General features: G+C 45.3%; 1 protein-coding gene across 3 annotated transcripts; it reads left to right on the top strand.

Annotated features, from left to right (window-relative positions):
- The first annotated feature begins 1,386 nt into the window (after positions 1-1,386).
- LOC133903288 (carbon catabolite repressor protein 4 homolog 1-like) lies at positions 1,387-13,672 on the top strand. 3 transcript variants are annotated; one of them, XM_062344592.1, is made up of 12 exons: positions 1,387-2,059; positions 9,298-10,057; positions 10,999-11,085; positions 11,159-11,242; positions 11,314-11,400; positions 11,487-11,573; positions 11,909-11,962; positions 12,038-12,129; positions 12,206-12,320; positions 12,398-12,548; positions 12,705-12,860; positions 13,389-13,672. In XM_062344592.1, exons 1-11 carry the CDS (start codon positions 1,902-1,904, stop codon positions 12,848-12,850), a joined length of 1,821 nt encoding a protein of 606 aa, XP_062200576.1. In that variant the 5' UTR covers positions 1,387-1,901; the 3' UTR covers positions 12,851-12,860; positions 13,389-13,672. The 3 variants fall into 3 exon arrangements, with proteins under 3 accessions (XP_062200576.1, XP_062200577.1, XP_062200578.1); XM_062344593.1 differs by having other exon boundaries at positions 13,403-13,672; XM_062344594.1 differs by having other exon boundaries at positions 1,931-2,059; positions 9,263-10,057.
- Positions 13,673-21,768: the final 8,096 nt, after the last annotated feature.

The following is a 21,768-nucleotide window of genomic DNA, read 5'->3' on the forward strand; positions in this document are numbered from 1 at the left end:
TGTTCTCAAGTTGGACAACCAATCGAGATCTTTCTAGTACGTCTTCTAGATTTTCGAGTGTACCAGGTACCGCAGATTTGGATCCGTAGTATCCGAAGTTGTTATACATGTGTATAGTATACCCTGTCCATATATAGTATACTTCTTATGCATATATACATCATAGTTAGATATTCGACAAGTGTAGAGTCAACTAGTCCAACTTTGATCCTTAATTACCTTTCATACATTGAGTTTGAACATTAAAAATGACACGGACATATTTACCTCAGGAAGTAATCACATCATATTAAAATTCTGCTACATTTTATACATATACATATATAACAATAGACATTTTCGGGACTGTGTCAAGATCTAAAACAACGTTTCTGTTTCCGAATGGAGTACACATATATCTATGTTTGTTAGGTTTGTCCCATACTAAATTTGTCCAAAGAAGACATTCTGACCCATTTCCACTTCATCCAATTGGAGTGCCCACAAGTGTAAAATTCTCTCGATTATCCAGCCACATAAATAGTACTCCTTCTGTTTCGTAATATTTATTTACATTTACTATTACATATAAACTAAAAACTAAAGAATATTGAAATCGAGTGAAAAAAATCCAGTGAGATGACCATACTACTCCTAACCAATGCGAGGATGAGAGCAAGTAATTCACCAACGTTAGAGTAAATGCATGCATGCACTCAAGAACATAGCAGTAAAATAAACCATAAAAGTATCTTTGGTTACCACAATAGGCTAACAATTTGAGATAGATACTCTCGAGACCATAGACAAATATTGCGAAACAAAGGGAGTAGCGGGTGCCGCGTATCTGTTTGCTTCGGATGAGGATGGTAAAAAAAGTTTGTATATTGTGAGTTAAAAAATTAGATCGTAAAAAATTAAAGGTCAAAAAGCCGATAATTATTTGGTAACTTAGATTCTAGGGTTTGATTATTGCTTATAAATATTAAAAGTCTGTAAAGCCCTCATCTGTTTGGGTGTCCTGTTTATCTTTTATGACAGGTTTCATATTCGATCAGATTCGTAAAATATTTATAAAAAGCAAAAATACATAAATAAATAGTAAAAAATATATCATTCATATAAATTTGAATTTTTATCCACACAAATATCCTCTCATAGACAATCTACTCTTTCGTAGCAGGCGTGAGGAGCGGTCGGGCGAAGGGGGCGTCAGGGTGGAGTGTAAGGCTAGTTGCAGGGCAGTTAATTTTCACGAATGTCCGATGGGTGTTTTCCTATTTCACAATCTGTAGTAATCGGATGAGAGATGAATTATTGGATTGTTAAATCTGAAAACTAAATTACTATTATCTAATTCCATAATCTATCTATTTATTTGAGTTATCGATGGTAAAAGCCACGGTACACGGTCTTCAGCTCAAGCGAAAGTGCCGAAATTCCAACGCGAAAACCGAAACTGCCAAACGCGACGCGAGCAGACAGACAGAAAGAAAGAGAAACAGATAGAGAGAGAAAACAGGAGAGAGAGCGCGAAACCCAAACCTAACTCAAACCCTAACAATCATTTCCAGGTCCCCGGTCTGAGTCTCCAGAACGTTCCAGAACCTTCTAGCCCCTCCACGGAACCTTCCTCAGGCGAGCTGCAAGTCCCCGCCCGGATCTCCCATTCTCCGGCCCGCGTGGCGGGATCCTGACCCGGTTCTCACGGGTTCCGTGCAGGAGCAGGCGCGAGGCGGGTGTTTGGATCGAGGGAGGCAACCTGGCGGCGCGCGGCGGCGGCAAGTGATGGCGGATCCGCCTGTCTGTGGGGGATCTAGGGCTTGCGTCTGCAGGAGAAGGGAGGCCGAGGCGGCGGCGGCGGCGGGGTTGGGACTGGGGCTGGGGCTGGGGAGAAGAGAGCAGGGGAGGAGGGAGGGAGGATGCTGAGCGTGGTCCGAGTGCACCTGCCGTCGGAGATCCCGATTGTGGGCTGCGAGATCACGCCGTATGTGCTGCTGCGGCGGCCCGACGGTGCAGTCTCCACCGACGACGTGCCCGAGACCGCCCCCTCCGATGGCCAGTTCATGCGGTACAGATGGTGAGCAGCTGCTGAATTTGTAATTTTTGGTTGGTAGGACATGGCACTATGGCATTGTGGAATGCTCAGATTCTGTTTGTGTGCCTATGTTCGTGATTTTCGACCTATTGTAGAGCTTTCGAGCAGTTATCTAGATGCTTGAGAATCTTTAAACTCATGAGCTAGCGCATTTCTTGAACCAATTTGTGCATATATGAATTATGACTGCACAATCAGAGCCCTCAATTACAAAAGCCTCCTTTAATTTGGAAAAGTGTGGAACTATAAAGAATGTAAAATGCTGGTGCTCGGCGGTTACACGTCACATATATAGATTTTAGGGTTACAAACACAATTCGGTACAGAACTAAAAGATCATATAATTTTGAACCAGTTTTCGAATCAGACCATCACTCATGAAAGTTGCTCAGACAGGGACGGGGACGGAAACAGCAAGTAGACGGATAATTCGATGAACAGTTCAACAAACCATCTTATTTAAGACCTATTTGAATATTGGAAGCTCAAAAATGTGGCTAGAACTAGACAATTCAATTGGAGTCATGATCGGAGTTCTATTATGGCTATTTGCCCTTTAAAATGTCCTCATGCTAGAATGGGGCATTCACTAAATATTGTGGAACTGAATTGAGGTCATCCAACTAACTTTTTATGATCCACTAGGGTCTAGGGGTAACAATTTGTTCCCCTTGTCAGATATAGTCATTCATTTCCAATATACAACCACGAGCTTATGGGTGACATGATTCTAGGGTTGGGTTGGGATATTCCTTGAACTAAACAGCCAGTTAACTTCACTAGGTGAACTTGTAGGGGCCAGTGTTGATTGTAAACTTTATTGTTGTTCCGTCTCTGAAGCTTGAAAAAAAAGAATATTTCTTTGTTATTATAAATTAGAGTATATACCAGATTAGTTTATTTGAGGTTTAATTGAAAGTTATTTTGCCTATTTGAAGATAGATAATTTGACACAGACCTTCCGTTCTTCTGTTTTGTTGATGTTGGGGGTCGACATTTAGGACCCCGCTGCTCCTGGCCCCGGCATCCGCGCTTGCGGACAAAACGGGTCCCTGGAGGCCGTGCGGATCACCAGGCTCCGAGACTTTTCAGAGCCCTGGTCTTCCGGAGCCCTAGCCTCCGAAGCCCTTACCCTCTGGAGCCCTAGTCTCTGGAGCACTTGCCTTCCGGAGTTTGGGCAGGCTTTTCGAAGTCCCGAGGGAGAGCCATTTGACCTAGGAGAAAGATCAACCAGAGGGGGCCTACCAGCCGTCCTCCACCTGCAAGGAAGTGACCTATATTTAATGCAACGCAAGCGGAGGCCATCCTGACATCCCCAGCACAAGTGGAGGATGTCCTAACATTTTGGCAGTGCGGCGCCACGATAAGTAACTGGTTGTGTACCACGTCCTGGCCACTTGCGTTGTTGTATCGCTGTAATAGAGAATATCTTCTGATTAGGAGCAAGTGCATCCCACCTAGACCTGTACCGCGGTTCTAGGCCATGTGATATTTATACCGCCATCTCTGTAGAGATATACTTGGACATTTTCACACCCTGCTGGTGCTATAAATACAGACTTTTGGCCATCAGGCCAAGGGACTAATCTTTTTTTACCATCACATATCTGGTGTTCCTCCCTCTCCACTTCTTCTCCAAGTTTGAGCACACTCCTGTGAGTACTCTCGCCGCACTTGTTTGCGCAAGATATTCTTGCGCCAATAGTGCTTCGTCCGTGGGGAGTCGAACAATAGAAGTGCTCGAGAGGTAGGATGCCCCTCTAGAAAGAAGACCGTCGGAGCCACGGCACAGGCGGCGGACGCCCCGGCCACGCCTGTGTGAATGACCACACACCAAACCGGCGATAGCCCCCTTGGCCAGGGGGAACAAGGGCCCTGTGACCACCAGCAACCCGACCGTGACCATGGCTGTGGTTGGCGCTGGGGGCCCCGCCTCAGAGGCCCTGCAACAGCAGCATGATGTGGGCCCCGTCGTGTCCCTAAGGGGTGCAGCCGGCACCGCCGCTGTGTACATGGCCTTTGCCGAGCAGTAGTCACGCGTTGTGGCCCTCCAGACTCAGCTGGAGGAGCTGCAGGCGGCCCTGCACCCGCCCGAGGGACCACCGCCGCTCCCTTAATAGTTAGTGCCGTCTCAACCCTGGCTCCGAGGATTGGCGAGGGCTTCATCCCCACAGCCCATCGCCACCAAACACCTCCTGCGGTCAGTGCTTAGTTTCCGAAGCCTTGGATTCGTCGTCATGAGGCCCCGATGCAAGATCACGACTCTCCCTACAGGCAGACCTGCAGGCCGCACCCTTCCCGGAGGTCTTTCGAACCCTGAAGATGCCTAAGTTTAGGGGAGACTTAGACCCGGACGAGTTTGTCTGCTCGTACGCCCTCTCTCTAGAAGCCAACGGAGGCGGACAGGCCGTTATAGCCAAGTGCTTCCCCCTCGCTTCGGAAGGGGTAGCCCTTTGATGGTTCTGGATGCTGGAGCCTAGGACTGTTTTCACCTAGGTCCAGCTCCAAGACCTCTTCTGCAACTAGTTCCAGGGTACCTTCGTCGAGCTGGTGACCTATGGAAACCCGCAAGATGCAGCAAGGCCAGCTGGAGAGCCAAGGCCGTGCGTACATTAGACCTCGCGTAGGCCTCAGTCGCGTTGGTCGTCGCCCTCGTAGCTGATCGAAGCCAGCGAAGCATCGGAGCTGGCACCTCCAAGATGGAAGGTGTTGGGACTGAAATCCCAGACAAGGTGGGCCTTCGGATATGGGGATATCGAAGGGCCCTCAGAGTGACACGTGTTAAGGTAGAACAGTCTTTCGATGCCCTTTCCGGGTACAGTGTGGCCCTATTTATTGCCCGTACCTGACCACCACGAGTGCGGTTTACAAATCCTACCCCTCACCTGCTACATTCTTGGAATATCCGGGGGCATTATGGTACAAATGAGCATAATTACATAATTACAGCCCTACCACGAACGACCGAAAACGGGCCCACTGTCCCGTAGCGATTCCTGCCTCCGAAGATGTATCGAAGCCTTCTCCGCTCGGATGTCCGTCAGATAGCCTTCGTCCCTCGAGCGAAGGTTGGCTCGCATATTCGCCTGCCGCGATTGCTCTGGACCGCGGGTTTGGACTTCGCCCACTGGCTGAAGGTCGCCCTCGTCTTCGCTGGTACAGGAGGTCGAAGGTGCGGGCGCACCTACACCCTTCAACCGACAGCGCTCTGCGATCTTCGCCGCTTGCAAGTGAAGTTCCTGAAACAAAGCCACAATGGCAAGCATGCAGTATTTTCAGTAGATTTTGTGGTACCCTCCGAAGAGGGGGGCGGGAGATCATCCCTAACAGAAGGGACGGGCAGGCCTTTAGCCCCAAGTCCCCTCAGGGCACCACAGATAGCTTGGGCAGCCTCCGACGCACACTCGGCTATCTCATGACGCTCTTCATGCAGTCCCTCCTCCGTCACCCTGGTCTCCCTTAGCTCTCGCCGGACTTCGGTCATCATTGCCTGGAGGGCCTTAGCGTTACCCTCTGCGGTCCCACGGGCTGCGACGGCGCCTCAAGGGATGCCTTCGCTTCTCGGAGGGCTTCGACGACCTTCTGCTCCTCAGCCTCCGCACGCTCCCGCCGCGCCACCTCTCACCCCCAAAGGGTCTCATCACGCTGACGAAGAATCTCCTCCTACAGGCGACCCTTCACAGACTCGGCCTGTTTCTTGGCCTCCTCCAAGGCCTGTCGGAGCCCCGCCTCCTCGTCACGAGCTGCAGCAAGGGCGTGGCATCGCGTGTGCCCGGTCACCCTCGTCAAATCCATTGCTGCAGGGCACCACATAACAAAGATGAGCAGCCCAAAAAACAGATACCAGGTCTAGGAAACCCCGATCAACCTCTCACCTGCAGGGCTGCCGCTTCTAGGCGCGCCTCCAAGTCATCTAGTTGACCCCAGGCCACCAACTGCTCTATCTCTCCGCTCTTAAGGAGAGATGAAGCCGAGGCGAAGGCCCTTAACGCCTCTGGGCACAGCATGAAGTTGTCTGGAGTTAGGGCCTCCAGACCTAGGCCCCCCTCAAACGATGTGGAGTAAGCCCCTGCAAAGGGTTCAGCTCCGCTGGAACCAGTCGTCAAAGCCAAAACGTGAACTGGCTCGGTCTCACGTGATGGCGGAACCACGCCCTCCGAAGTGGCTATCAGGAGCACCCCCGGAGGGATCATCAATTCCAGCTGGGGCTCTGAAGCCTCTGGAATGGGGGCCGAGGGCAGACCTACCTCGATTGTCCCTGAAACACCCCGAGAGCATAAGTTAGGATCCCAGCGCATCGCTACAACGGGATGTAAACCACTCACCTGGGCCCGTAACACCCTCATCCTCTGAGTTGACGAACCCCCAATCAAGATCCAAGGAGGCTTCACCCCCTCTTCGGCTCTGACCGTGGCCGGCGAGGTCCAAAAGAGCCAGACCCTTTCCTTGATCACCTCCACCAGGCTGGGCCTCATCTCCAGCCAGGCCACTGCACTCCCATCCCGCCTCTGACGCTTCATGCCGTCCGTCGACGCTCCGGACGACTCAGCCGTCGAGCTGGTCTGTGAGCTTTCGGAGACAGGTGGGGGCTGAGCCCGGAGTGGGTTCGCAAGGGCCGCAAAGGCTGGGGGACCAAAAGGCACGTGCCCTCGCTTCCTGACAACCTTAGGCTCCGACGGGTTTGGCCACGCCAGGGTATCCACCCTGAGATAGCGGTAGATACGGTTGTACCGCTCCCAAGTCCCGACCCGCGCACACCCCATCCTTTCACCCGTAAGGCCACAATCATGAGGGAGTAGAACCGCTCCCCACGACCCTCCTACGACAAGGCGCCACATGTCCCCTCAGAACCTGACAAGGCACCACCGCCCACTAATCGCAGGTCGCATTTAATACCCCTTTACAAGTGTCGTCAACAATCAAATTCCAAATCAGATTATGCGGGACCCTCCAGACGATTGGCGGGAAGACAAAAGGGCCACAAACCATCGACTGGGAGCCAAGGACTGCCAAGGGCCTCGCTCCCGAAAAACCGCGGGGTCGGTCGCTTCGCTGACCATCCTCGTGAAGGGCTACATTGGGGGTCATCATTTAGGACCCCCCCCCCCCATCGCTCCTGGCCATGGCGAATCACGCTTGGGGACAAAACGAGTCCCTAGAGGCCGTGCGGATTACCATACTCCAGGACCCTCTAGAGCTCTATAGCCTCTGGAGCCCTGGCCCTCCGGAGCCCCATCCTTTGAAGCCCTTGCCTTCCGGAGTCTAGGCAGGCTTTTCGAAGTCCCGGGGGAGAGCTATCTAATCTAGGAGAAAGATCAACCAGAGGGACCCACTAGCCATCCTCCACCTGCAAGGAAGTGACCTACATTTAATGCAACACAAGTAGAGGTCATCCTGACATCCCCAGCGTAAGTGGAGGCTGTCCTGACATCTTGGCAGTGCGGCGCCGTGATAAGCGATCAGTTGTGCACCACGTCCCGGCCACTTACGCTGCTATATCGCCGTAATAGAGAATATCTCTTGATTAGGAGCAAGTGCATCCCACCTAGACCCGTACCGTGTGATCCGGCCGGTTCTAGGCCGTGCGATATTTATACCGCCATCTCTGTAGGGATATACTTGGATATTTTCACACCTTGATAGTGCTATAAATACAGACCCTTGGCCAGGTCAATGGACCAATCCTTTTTTACCATCACATATCTGGTGTTTTTCCCTCTCCATTTCTTCTCCAAGATTGAGTACACTCATGTGAGTGTACTCTCGCCGCACTTGTTTGTGCAAGACATATTCTTGCGCCAACGGTTGACTATCAGTGTCTTGCTGCCTTGTTTGACCTATCATCATCCCACCTCACGAAAATTCCTTGATCTTTATATGCTGCCTTGCTTGAACCCTGTTATTTTTTAATGCAAAACTGTTCTAACATATGTTTTAGCATTCTGACAGAGTTAATGTACTGTAGATAAATTTTAAATCCCAGTCCACTATGCAGGATTGATCATTTTTATGCATGAATGTTTTGTACTTTTGTAGGCCAAATGCACAAGTTATTAGCATTGTTTGGACTGCAGACCTTAGACCTCTAAGCGTGGAGCTTGGTCCTGCAGCAATCTTATAGTTTCATTGATTTTGTTCCCTCAAACTCTTTTTTTTTTTGGTTGATTTTCATCCTGGAGCCTTTCATTCAACTACTTAGTAAATCTCATGTATGAGCATGACTAATTGTTTTGTCCTCCCTCTGTTTCACAAAATTTGTCCATGCCCACCAATCCACCATGCGCATAGACCACTGAAGCACTATATCCTAGAAAAATTAATGAGAAATGGCCATACAACATTTATTAAGTGACATGCTACAATCATCTAACCTATTTCACAGCATTAAAGTAGGGATAAGAAGTGAAAATATTGCAATAACTGCATCCTTGATTTCCTCAATGGACAAACATTATACCTTTATTAATGACATGCTACAATCATTTAACCTCTTTCACAGCATTAAAGTAGGGGTAGAGTAAAAATATTGCAATAACTACATTCTTGATTTCCCGGCAAACATTTTGAAATAACGCTTCCCAAGTAAACTGGCAAAAAATTTGAAACAAAGGGAGTACACTTTCGATGATACCACTCTCTGAAATTGCACTCACTTTTAAGGTTTAAATGTGCAGTAAATACTGAATCGCCAATATGAACACTATGCTGAAATGATATATTCCTGGCTACATAAATCCCGATGACCACATTGTCGGTATGCTAGTCCTCCTTACGGATGATCAATAAGAGACTGTAATAGTCCTGTGATTCAATTCCACAATATAGAATTTATGCTTGTTGTGTATTCTAGCCTTATGAAAAAAGCAAAAAAAAAAAAAAAAAAAAGAAGCTGATTTTGGGACTAAAATCAAACCAAAAGAAAGATAGCATTCATGCACAAGCACACTTGTGATTTAACATTTCTCTGACATCAAGCTAACTTGTTTCATCTTGCCACGTTTCCAAGATTTTGATAACAAAATTTTACATATTCAAAGTTGTCCTAACATATTGATTTGCGAGATGCTGATTGCAAGTTTCAATGAGCTGATACATGCAAAGCATCAGGTCTTCAGATGGCCTTTCTTGACTTTTTCTATTTTCTGGCATGTTTTTTTTTTTCTAAGCTTTCTGTGTGTACAATAGGTTGTGGTTATATTGATTTGACTTCTTACTTGAAGGTATCGCATACAAAGCGATCGGAAAGTCCCTATATGCAGTGTACATCCAATGGAGCAAGCAGTAATTCAGTGCCTAGGTTGTCTCAAGTCAAAAATACCTGTTGCTAAGAGCTACCATTGTTCAGCTAAATGCTTCTCTGATGCATGGCAGCACCACAAAGTTTTGCATGAGCGAGCTAGTACTGCATTAAATGAAAATGGAACTGAAGAAGAGGAGTTATTTGGTAGATTTGGCAGTGGTGGTTCTGGGGTTCTAAATACTGCTGGGTCTGGTTCAATGTCAAATTTTGGACAGAGCCCTGGTGTTAATAATGGGCCTGTGCCTTCGTATCCGTCGGGCACTGATAAGAACTCTGGTGAAACTTGGTTTGAAGTGGGGCGCTTGCGCACATATACACCCACTGCTGATGATATTGGGCATGCACTAAAATTTGAGTGTGTAGCTGTGGATGCAGAAAAAAAAGCTCCAGTGGGACCTCCAACTTCAATTATGACATCACGTGTAATCCCAGCACCAACTCCTACTCCACGTCGCCTTATCCAAGTGAATGGAGATGTTTTAGGTCACTTGGATTTGGACAGCCAGACTTCGTTCTTGGGGACATTCACTATGCTGTCCTACAATATTCTTGCTGATGCATATGCTACAAGTGATGCATATAGCTACTGCCCAACATGGGCACTTTCGTGGACTTACAGAAGACAAAATTTGTTGCGTGAAATTATTGGTTATCACCCCGATATCATCTGTCTTCAGGAGGTATCATATTCTAACCTACCTCTCCAGTTTAGTACTTTTCTTTTTTTTTTTGCAACCTTTTTTTCTACTTTTCTTGCTATGGCATATGCGAGCTAATAAACTTAGTAAGTCTAGCATGATATGGTTTTTGCAATCCATTTGACGTAAGAATGGTAACTAACAGTCTACAATATTTTAGATATTTCTGCAAAGTTGCTTGAGCAAATCTTTGAGTGGTCACTTATTCTGCTTGTTTAAGTTCTGTTAGATTATGATGCTTTGCCAGCTGTTTCAGCCAACATGATATTTTGTGCTTGTACATTACCAAGAGTCTTCTGAAGCTGCTTACAGTTATGTTATGTTCTTTGCATGATTGGTATCTTAATTTTTGAACTAAATTCTATAGTAAAAAAATAAGCAAGCTAAACCTGAAAGCACAACTGGTGCAATATGGGTGTGATTGGTTGCCCGCACGGTGGCAACCTAGCTCGGCGTATGCATATAATCTCGGAGAGAAACATGTTTGGTTGCCTGCATGCATTATTCCAGTCTGGTCGAGCGGATGCAAATGTACACCCGCATCCTTGCTCGGGAGGGAAGCTTGACAACTTGGCCCGGCGGTCACAGACTCTGCATCTGCTCATGCAGGCGAGATCACTTGTCGGTGTCATAAAATCATTTGTATGCGGACAACCAATCATAATCTCAACTTTTGCACTCGTTTATATGGCCTCAGATTCGATCAATCAAACAGAATCTCAACACAGCTTGTTTAGACAGATACAACAAATATAATAATCTTCTTCTCAACAAATATGACTCTGCTCAACTTGTTTCCCATCAGCTTGCATATACGGTCTATGCGGGCTAGACCCATGCGGGCAACCAATCACACCCTATTTTGATAACTAAATCTAGTATGTCTACGCTCATCAAATGAAGCTAAATTCTTCTGTTTTTAGGTACAATTGAATCACTTCGAAGATTTTTTTGCACCTGAGCTTGACAAACATGGATATCAGGCGCTTTACAAGAAAAGGACAATGGAGGTACCTTTGAGTTTGTTAATTTGGTTCAATACCTTTTGCTGCCCTATTTGATTATGCTCCGTTGCTGTCACAGGTGTATTCCGGAAATCCTCGGGCCATTGATGGCTGTGCTACTTTTTTCCGTAGAGACAAATTTTCACATGTTAAAAAATATGAGGTAAGATCACTGCCTGTTTCATAGTTCTTTGCTGATTTGCATCTATCTAATTCTTGTAGTTGCGTGCGTAGGTTGAGTTCAATAAGGCTGCACAGTCTTTAACAGATGTGATTATTCCTGCTGCTCAGAAAAGAGTGGCTTTAAGTCGATTGATCAAGGTAAGAAAAAATGAAAAAAGATATTTCATGCAGTCAATAATTCAGTTTCTGAATTTTGATTATCGCCTTTTCCATTTTTTCTGAAGGATAACATTGCATTAATTGCGGTTTTAGAAGCTAAATTTGGTAACCATGGAACCGAAAATCCTGGTAAAAGACAGCTCCTTTGTGTGGTACGTGAATACTCTTCTCTCTTTTGGTGTGTACAAAGTAGTAGTTCTCCTTCCAATCTGTCAGATGACCAACTTTTAGGAAGAACTATATCTGTGTAAGATGATCTAATTAAGATGCATAGAAACATCCATATGTTGGGTGTTTTACCATTTGCTAGATCTCGAGGCCCACTTTGCCACAGACTTTCCATTATATGCTGCTCTGGTTTTCGTCTTATCATGCTTTCCTTGACTCTATGAAACCTATATAATTATCCAGATCAATCCAAACTTGATGAATTTTGTTGTCATGGGGGTTACGTCTAATAGTTTTTTACAATGATTTCAATTTGCAGGCAAATACACATATAAACGTCCACCAGGACCTAAAAGATGTGAAGCTATGGGAGGTCTGTATCATCACATTCTGTGCACTAGCAGTCCATCTCGAACATTCAGATCAACACTGATTATGGTTTTTGCAGGTTCATACCCTCCTAAAAGGATTGGAAAAGATAGCTGTTAGCGCAGACATTCCTATGTTGGTCTGTGGAGATTTTAATTCAACCCCTGGGAGGTGCGTGCGAATATTCCATCAGGGCAATATCTATCAGGTTTTATATTTTCATGAACTATGAATTTCTACCTTTCAGTTCTCCACATGGGCTTCTTGCAGTGGGCAAAGTTGATCAGCTGCATCCAGATCTGGCCATAGACCCCCTTGGAATTTTGCGCCCTCTAAGCAAGTTGAATCACCAGCTTCCTCTGGTACAGTTAATCTGTCATGGCTTGGTTTTCCTTTTTACCCCAGTCAAGCTCTGACCAAAGGTGTTTATTGTTTATAGGTCAGTGCATATTCTTCATTTGCAAGAATGGTAGGTGTTGGCTATGATTTGGACCACCAGAGGAGAAGGATGGACCCAGCAACAAATGAACCACTTTTCACAAATTGTACAAGAGATTTTACTGGAACTGTTGATTACATATTTTACACAGGTTGGTGCATGGTGCCTTGCTCCACTGCATCTGTAGGCCTGTTATTTTATGTTTGCAGCTTTGATACCTCCGTTGTTCTGGAATAAGATTATGAGCAGCTATTGTAATTGCACTGTTTGATGAATGATGACGCTCATGTTTGCTCTTTTCTTTCAGCGGATTCATTGACAGTGGAGTCATTATTGGAACTTCTGGATGAAGAAAGCTTAAGAAAAGACACAGCTCTTCCTTCACCTGAATGGTCATCAGATCACATAGCGCTCTTAGCTGAGTTCCGGTGCAAGCCTAGAATCAGACGGTGATACATGTTAGGTATGTAACAAGGAAATCAGTGCTGTTTTATCGCACCTTGTTAGAACTGCATGTTGATTTGTTCACACAACTGCATATAGCTTAGAAGGAAGGCTTTTCTACCTCTATTGCTCCCATTGTGGGTGCTAAGTAGTCAATTGCACAAATGGCTTCACATTTCTGTGCTATATACTTTTATATAACCGATGGTTGCAATACTGTTTCACTGCACCATCACCGTTATATATTTGAATGTAGACAGAAGACTCAATTTACGTTGTATATTCGTCATAGTTTGTTCTTTCTTTTGGATCTTTCTGCAAAAAGTTGAAAAAAAATTAAAAACGTTGTGATCTGTGTCAACTTTCTGCTGTCCTTAGGGTAATACTTTAACATACAAACCTCCCTGAACAACTCCTTTACAACCATGTTTTTAAGCCATTCGATTTATATAAGCTACCATCGAAGTGATTCAAGCCATTTGATCCTGAGTTGGGTGCAGCAACATTGCTATTCATCGAAATGGTCAAGCTCACTGACTATCTCCAGGTCTTGTACAAAAGGTTAACATCAGCATCCTTGGTGGTGGAATAATCTAACACTCCTCCATGGCGGAACTTGAGGTGTGGCGGGGCGTGGGTCCTCGGGGAAGTAAGCAAATCTTAGGAAAGCAGCCTCAGGAAGGAAAGGAGGCTTGTAACGTTGATTTACCATCTTACATTTCAGGTCATGATTTTTAAGCGGCCTCTCTGTACTACTACTTTGTATAGAAGAAAAAAAAAACCTTGAGAGAAATATTGAACAGCTTTTAAGCCCTTTTTATTTTTCCTTCAGCCGCCTTCGATTCGAATTTCCCCTGCAGTTTTTTTCCTTTTGATGTGGCTTCTGGACTCTTGCGCCATGCAAAGGTGGAAGTGTTCCTCAGCTCGTCTAAGCTCTTCTTTTTTTTTTTGTAAAAATGGACTGCAAATTCTAGGTGTTGCGCTGGGACTGGGGGGGGGGGGGGGGAGCGTCATGGCTGGTACACGTGTGGTGCTTTCTGTTGCAGCCGTTGGGTTGTTGGTTGCCACCTTGTCACTGAGTTGGCTGGAACATGCATGGTTTCTTGGACCTAAATAAAGCTGGCACCTAACACGTTGGCGATTAACACAAAGTATGCATGGCTCCTGGTGATTTTATGGTGGATAGATTGTTGGGATCAGTATAAGGAAAGTCTGATCCCTTATCATATATTGAGTTAAGAATAAATCTCAATATAGAGGTTTTATAAATGATAAAATAACATAATGTCATTAACTTAATTTGTTATTGTAAAAAAGACCTAGGGTTAAAAAGCAATAAACTTCACAACTAGTGTGATCTTTATTTTAGAGTCTTCCACAGGCAATCAACAAAGAGCATCGTCTTATAATGCATCATCTTTAGAAAAATTCTCAAATCCTTCTCTGACTGAGGATTATGATTATAATAAGTGTAAGCATGTCTAGTAACTTCGCAAGTACCATGACGACAATATTAGCTTGACGGGGAAGCTCTTGGGCGGTGCTTCGGCTTTGGAAAATAGGGTGAAAGATTACAAAGGAGCTTGTGGTGCTCAGGAGGGGGTCAGGAGGATGGTTGTTTATAGTTCGGGGGGCTAGGGTTCAATGGCCGGCGACAATCACATAGAGAGACTTCCATGTACTGAACTACGATTCTCGTGCGTGATTGCTCCTCCTTCTCGGCCGGGATTTACATATACGCAGTCCCCGAGGCGGTTCCTTCCATTCTCGAGCGCGGATTAGGCGGTGTGTCAGATTTGCTACGTAGAGGAAAGGAAGGGGATTGGGAGGAGGAAGGAGAAGCTGACTGACAGGCCTGGTGCGCACGGGAGAGAAGGGAGGCGAGCGCGGCGTGGAGATAGGTCGGACAAACAACTCCGACCCAGAGAGCACGCGGGAAAGGGGAGGGAGAGGAGGTGAGCTGGCGAGCTGGCTCAGCCTGACGGGGCGCGTGCGAGGAGGTGCGGGAGATGGGATGGGGCGCCACGACTTTGGTCCAAGAAAAGGGGTGCGGGTCGAGGAGGGAGGGGGTTGGGTGGGGCTGGTGGGAGAGAGAAAAAGAGAGGGTCTGAGAAGGGTTTCTTTTTCCTTTTCTCTTTTTAGTTCCTAATTTCTTTATATTTCCTAAATTCTTTTGTTTCCTTTTTTGACATTTATTATTCACTCCAATTATTAGGTTATCCCATTAGAAATATATCTTGTTTGATTTAATTAAAGGAACATTGATCAAAGAAGGGGAAAGTATTTTTTATTAGTGAATTTCTTTTGGAGAATTATGGCATTTTTGGGCTGTAACAAAACTTACCCCCTTAGGATGAATCTTGTTCTCGAGATTCGAGCTGATCTTCAAATAATTGGGGAAACTCCACCTTCAGATTTTCTTCATGATCTCATGTTGCTTCTGCATCTGAGTAGTTGATCCATTGCACCTTGCACAAGCGGAATATCTTTCTCTGAGTTGCTCATTCTGCGATTTCTAAAATCTTAATCGTACACTCTTCATAAGTGAGGTCTCCGTGTGGTACCACCTCTTCCAAAGGTAGCTGTTCTTCGAGCACCTGTAGATATTTCTTCAATTGCGAGATTGTGGAACACATTGTGCACATCGACAATTTGGGGGTGGCAACTCTAGTTGATATGCTACTTCTCCTCTTCTGGCGAGCACTTCAAACGGGCCAATATACCGGGATGCTAGCTTGCTCTTGACTTTGAATCGGCGTAAGCCTCTTATGGGGAGACCTTCAAGTATATGAAGTCTCCAACTTCAAAAATCAATTCCCTACAGCACATGTCAACATTGCTTTTCTATCTTGACTGGGCAATCTTTAACTGATCTCAGATCATCCATACTTGCTCTTCGGCCTTTTTTAGAATTTTTGGCCCAAAGACTTGTCCTTCTCCAGCTTTTGACTAATATAAAGGGGTTCTGCTCTTTCTCCCTTACAGTGCTTCAAATGGTGCCATCTGCAAACTTGATTGGTAACTATTGTTGTATGAGAATTCTGCAAGTATTCTGTAAAGCAAAGTGGTGCGAAAGTGGTACCAAATAGAGTACCAAAGAGAAGGTCCTTATCCCAAGTGGTGCTATTATGTAAAGCACATGCTCTCAACATATCCTTAAGGATTTGGTTTACTTGTTCTGTTTGTCCATCGGTTTGGGGGTGGTAAGCTAAGCTGAAATTGAGTCTAGTGCCTAGGGATTCATGAAGTTTTTGCTAGAATCTCAAAGTAAACTGTGTCTCTCGATCTGACATAATTCTCTTTGGTACTCTATGTAGATAGACTATCCGTGACATGTATAGTTCTGCATGTCTATCTCCCTTATAGGTACTCTTAACCAGAATGAAGTGGGCACCTTGGTTAACCGATCCATTACTACCCAAATGGCCATGCGGTAATGATAGTATCTTGTACCTGAACTGGTGGCTCACTTTTTCTAAGTAGAAAGAGTTTGTTTTCTCGTCATAAGTGCTTCTTTTAATAATTCCTATTTTGAAAAAGAATTGATAAGTGTAAGCTTTGCTGCCCGATGGAGTACTGACCACACCGAGGGACAAGCCCTGAAGCGAAGGACAGGAACGAGCAGAAATGGGTAAGAGGACTGAAAAATGCTATTTGGGTCCGAGGCAATCCTGCGATGAAGTTCTTTCCGATTTCGTCCCACTTTCATTCGGAAATCTTCAAGGGTTGGAGTAATCCTGCCGGTGTTTGGTATTCTGCTTTGACTCTCTGGCAGGTGTCACAAAAAGCGACGTACTCGGCTACTTTCTGTTTCATATTGGGCCACCAATACCTCTTCTTAAGATCATGGTACATCTTAGTACTACCTGGGTGAATGTAATATGTTATCTCGTGGGCTTCTCTTAGAATGATATCCTTTAGGTGTTTCTGATTCAGCACACAGATGCGTTTTCCAAACCATACGGTGCTCTTATCGTCCTTGGAAAATCCAAGGGCATTTCCTTTCTCAATATTTTGCCTTATCATTTTGATCTTCTCGTTTTCCATTTGTCCTTTACGGATATCTTCATCCCAGGTGGGTTTTATTTCCATGGATACAGATCCTCCATGATAAATCCCAGGTTAAGTCCCTGAAATTCTTCATATAGTGTTGGTTGGGCTTCTTAAACTGTGATAGCATTGCAGTATACCTACTGACTCAGGGCATCTGCACCTATGTTAGCTTTTCCCAGGTGGTATGGATTCCTACGTCATAGTCCTTGATTAGGTCCAGCCAGCTTCGTTGCCTCAGGTTAAGATCCATTTGAGTGAAGATATACTTCAAACTCTTATGATCCATGTATATCTCACACTTGTTCACGATGAGGTAGTGCCTCCATATCTTCAGAGTGTGTACCACTGCTGCTAACTCCAGATAATGGGTGGGATAATTATTCTCATGGTTTCTGAGTTATCTAGAGGCGCAAACCATAACTCTTCTATCTTGCATTAGGACGCATCCAAGTCCCTGGTGAGAGGCATCATAATAGATGTCAAAGTCTCTTCAGATGTTTGGCAGCACTAGCATTGTGGCTGAGGTTGCATCACAAACGGTTGTCCATTGGTATTTCTTCTCCTTCTTCAACAGCTCGATGAGAGGCTTGGCTATTTTGGAGAATTCTTTGATGAAGTAGCGGTAATATCCTGCTAACTCAAGAAAACTCTGAACTTTGGTGACACTCATAGGTGGTTTCCAATTGAGCACATCCTTCATCTTACTTAGGTCTACAATAACTCCTTCAGCCAAAACTCGTACTTATTGAACTTGGTGTAGAGCTAGTGGCCTCTGAGTTTTCCTAACACCATCCTTAAGTGCATGCCATGCTCTTCTTCGTCCTTGGAGTAGATGAGGATATCGTCTATGAACACTACCACAAAACTTGTCTACTATTCCATGAATACCTTGTTCATCAGATTCATGAAATAGGTTGGGGCATTGATCAATCCAAAGGATATAACTGCGAACCCATAAAGGCCATAACGGGTAACAAAAAGTCTTGGGTATATTAGAGGGTTTTATTTTAAGCTAGTAGTAGCCGATCTTAAGTCTATTTTGGAGAAGATAGAGGCTCCTTTAAGCTGGTCAAATAGGTCCTCAATTCTAGGCAGAGGGTACTTGTTTTTTATAGTCACCTCGTTGAGGGCTCGATAGTCTATACACATCCTCTGGTTTTCGTCATTCTTTTGAACGAAAAGCATGGGTGCTCCTTAGGGTAAGATACTAGGCCTGATGAAACCTTTTTCTTGGAATTCTTGAATTTGTTTATTAAGTTCTACTAAGTCATTAGTGGGCATCCTATACGGCATATTTGCTACAGGTGCAGTTCTGAACACTTGGTCGATGACAAATTTTATATATCTGTCAGGTGGCATACCTGGAACTTCATCTGGGAAAACATCTGGAAACTCTCGGACTATCTGAACTTGCTCAAATTTTGGCTCTTGGATGTGGTTGAGTTTGCATTTTTCATGTTGCGGGCATATCCGCCACGAATTCAACCTTAACTCCTTCTCCATTGATTAGATTGACGGCTCTACGTGCACAATCAATTATTCTATTGTACTTGGCCAACCAATCCATCCTAAGGATGATATCTATACCATTTGATTCTAGAACTATGAGGTTGGTCGGGAATTCTATCCCCCCCTCCCCTAATTTAAGGTTCACTTTTGGGCATACGAGCTTACCTCTCATTTCTCCTCCTGGTGAGCTTATTATCATATTGTATTTCAAGGTGATTACCAGTATACTACTTCGAAGTAACAAAAGAATGGGAAGATCTAGAATTAAATAGAACTGAGACCGGGGCAGAATTGACGAGGAACATACCCAATATGATGCCCGGTGCATTATGGGCCTCTTCTGCCGAGACGTGATTCACTCGCCCCCTCACATAGTTCTGTTGAGCTCGAGGGGTGGGAGCCGAAGTCTGGACTGGTTACGACTAGGTGTTGGAGCAGGGGTCTTGGCTGGCGTGCCCAAGTTGAAGCGGACCAGATTCTGGTTTTATCACCTCTTGGGTCACTCCTTGGCTTAGCGTCCTATTTCCTGGTAGTTAAAGCATGGCCAACCTGTCGGAGTTTGCGTAGCATTATTTTGAGCTGGAGTAGGAGTGTTGTTGCTTGGGCGCTACAACTGCTGATATGTTGGATGATGAGTGGGTGCTAGGGTCTTGTACTGGCCAGGGGCGTGGTATTGTTGGTTCTGTTGTGGTGCATGACGAGGTGAGAGCTACTTTCGAAGTACTGCCTCTACGCAGCCATCTTTCGCTTGCAGGTGCCCTTGTGTAGACGACGCTTGCCTTCCAGGACTAGGGCCTTGTTCACCAGGTACTGGAAGTTCGGGTAGTCATGGGTGCTCAGATGTACTTGTATCCCGTAGAGTGAGCCCATCTAGGAAGCGCTCCTATTTCTTCTTGTTCGTGTCTACATCTTCTAGGGGCGTACCTAGATAATTGAGTAAACTTATTCACATAATCGTTCACCGACATAGCCTCGTGGGTTAAGTTACATAATTCTTTCTTCATCATGGCTATGGATCCTGAGAGTACATGGTGTCTGCAAAAAAGCTTACCAGAATTATGCCTAGTTGATTGTCCCTGGGTCTTCATGGGCATTGCAGTAGGTGTCCCACCAATCAATTGTAGATCCTAGAAGATGAGTTGGTGTGCAGCGTACAATACCTTTTCCCGATCATTGCATTGTGTAATAAGGAGCTTCTTCTCTATGTTCTTGAGCCAGTCATCAACCTCAAGTGGCTCAGAGGTACGAGAGAAGGTTGGGGGTTTGATCCTCATGGATTCCTCGAATTTGGACTGTCCTTGTGGATGAGGAGGTAGAGCCTGAGTTTGAGCCTCTGTAGACTGCTGCAAGCTGGCAATTGTTTGGGCCAGTCCTTGGAGAATTTAGGTCTAGGCGGTCATCAGCTACTCTATAGTCGTCGGAGGCGGGAGAGGTGGAGGGGCATTGTTGTTGTCTCCGGTGTTGTTCTTGGTGTTCACCATTTGGTTTTCGAATGCAGAGTTAGACAAGGCATAAGATCTAGTAAGATTTACTATGAGATTATTTTACTGAAATTATCTTATATTATATTAATATTGTCTTAGGACTGTGGATGCAGACAATTGCTCGGAAGCGATTATGCATATCACACAAGCACTCACAATCAAAGAAAACCAAGACCGCCAATGACCTAAGGTGAACACTACTCAATTATTAACTTAGGATATCCTAGACTGCTAATGGTTCGGGGGTGCTTGGTTGCTGCTCATGAGGGTGTTGCTTTCGGCCCCATAGATGGTGTAGTCGAAGTCGTAGGTCTTCCGGATCGCCGAGTGTTCATCTTCGCTCTGAGTGGTTGCTGGTTTAACTTCCCCAAGGAGACGATGCTGAAGGTTTTTGTTTTTTGCTTTAGCAACATGAGGTGATGATGAGCGTCCTTCAACTCATCCAGAACTTTGTCAAGCATGGTGTCCAATCCCATTGCGAGGTGGATCAACTCGCATATCCTTAGGTTATCTTCATGCGTGTGAGGGTTGACCATCGTGTCTAGGTAGGCGTAGCGATGGTAGGGATGTAGTCGTAGTGGGTGCCTGAGCTCCAAGTGGTAGTCCTCACAGACGTGGTAGAGGGCTTGCCAAGTTGCATCCTCGATCCCTGCTTCAAAGCTTTCTCTCATTCCGTCGCATTGGTAGCGATGAGCGACCTTGAACACTCCATTCTAGGGATGATCCTTGTAGACTAACACCACGACAGTCCATTCCTCGCGGTTGAAAGTGCATCTAGGCCCCTATGTGGATTTTGAATGATTAATGACCAACGATTAAGGGACTAATAATCTCAATAAGTTGATGAATAGGTAGTAGACCCATCGGAAGAAAATAAAGGACGATTTGGCGACCCTCAAAAAGAAGACAGAAGCGGCATATAGTTATCCCTAAGGTTTAACTTTAAGTTCGAAATTGAATTTTAGGTTAGGAATGTCGTACTATCAAGAGGAATGCGCCGATGAATTTACTTGACATGTCTTGGTGATCATAGAATATCTAGAACACTTTTTGAGAAGACACATATCACCCGACGGCCACCGGGAATCTAGAATTTAACTTATGTACTCGGAAGTTTCGGCTTTGGACCAGATGTTCCGAGTTAGTCAGTAGCTCCGGGTTCAACCCAAAAGGAATCTTTCAGTTTTGGTTTTCTCATGAAACACAAAGTTCTATTTTGGACTGAAAGTTTCGAGTTCGCTTAACATTTGAATTTTTCCAGATCTTCCGGACTCTGTCAAGTTTCTAAGGTCTCGTGCTAATATGAAAGTTTCGAATTCCACCCGAAAATTCTGGGTTAGACCAGAATGCACTATAACGGCTCGTTTTTAGGGGTTGGGTATATATACCCCCTCACCCATTTTGAGGGGGGCTGCTGCTTTTTCACGAAAGAGAAAACCTTTAGAGCCAAAAAAATCACTCACTCCCACCTTCCTTTAGCTTGAGATTTGCAAAGATTTGTGGGTTGGGTTGTGAGAGCAAAAGATTAAGTGAGCATAATTCCCATCTTGAGCACTTAGAGATCATGAGCAAGTCGATTCTTCACTGGATTTGTTACTCTTAGAGCTTGGAGCTCCTAGATGACTAGACGTCACTCGTGAGCACCTAAGCTTGTGGTGTGTCGCAAGAAAGTTTGTGAAGGTCGCAATTTCGCCTCGAAAGGGAAGAAATCTCATAGTGACAACTAAGCTCGATCTTTGTGATTGCTTGATGAGGCAAAGAGTTGAGAGAGATCTGGCTTTTCGGAGCCTCTCAATGGAGACGTAGGAACCTCATTGGAGGGGTTTGAACTTCGGTAAACCAATCGTTGTCTCCTTCACTTGGTTTGCATTATTGAGCACT

Source organism: Phragmites australis, chromosome 21 (assembly GCF_958298935.1).
Source record: "Phragmites australis chromosome 21, lpPhrAust1.1, whole genome shotgun sequence".
In the NCBI taxonomy this organism is placed as follows: Eukaryota; Viridiplantae; Streptophyta; class Magnoliopsida; order Poales; family Poaceae; genus Phragmites; species Phragmites australis.

Excerpts from the sequence above, each read along its gene's own strand:
- LOC133903288 (XM_062344592.1), top strand. The coding sequence starts at position 1,902 with ATGCTGAGCGTGGTCCGAGTGCACCTGCCGTCGGAGATCCCGATTGTG. Across the intron at positions 11,243-11,313 it reads CACATGTTAAAAAATATGAG|GTTGAGTTCAATAAGGCTGC; the intron begins GTAAGATCACTG and ends TTGCGTGCGTAG. Across the intron at positions 11,574-11,908 it reads AAAGACAGCTCCTTTGTGTG|GCAAATACACATATAAACGT; the intron begins GTACGTGAATAC and ends TTCAATTTGCAG.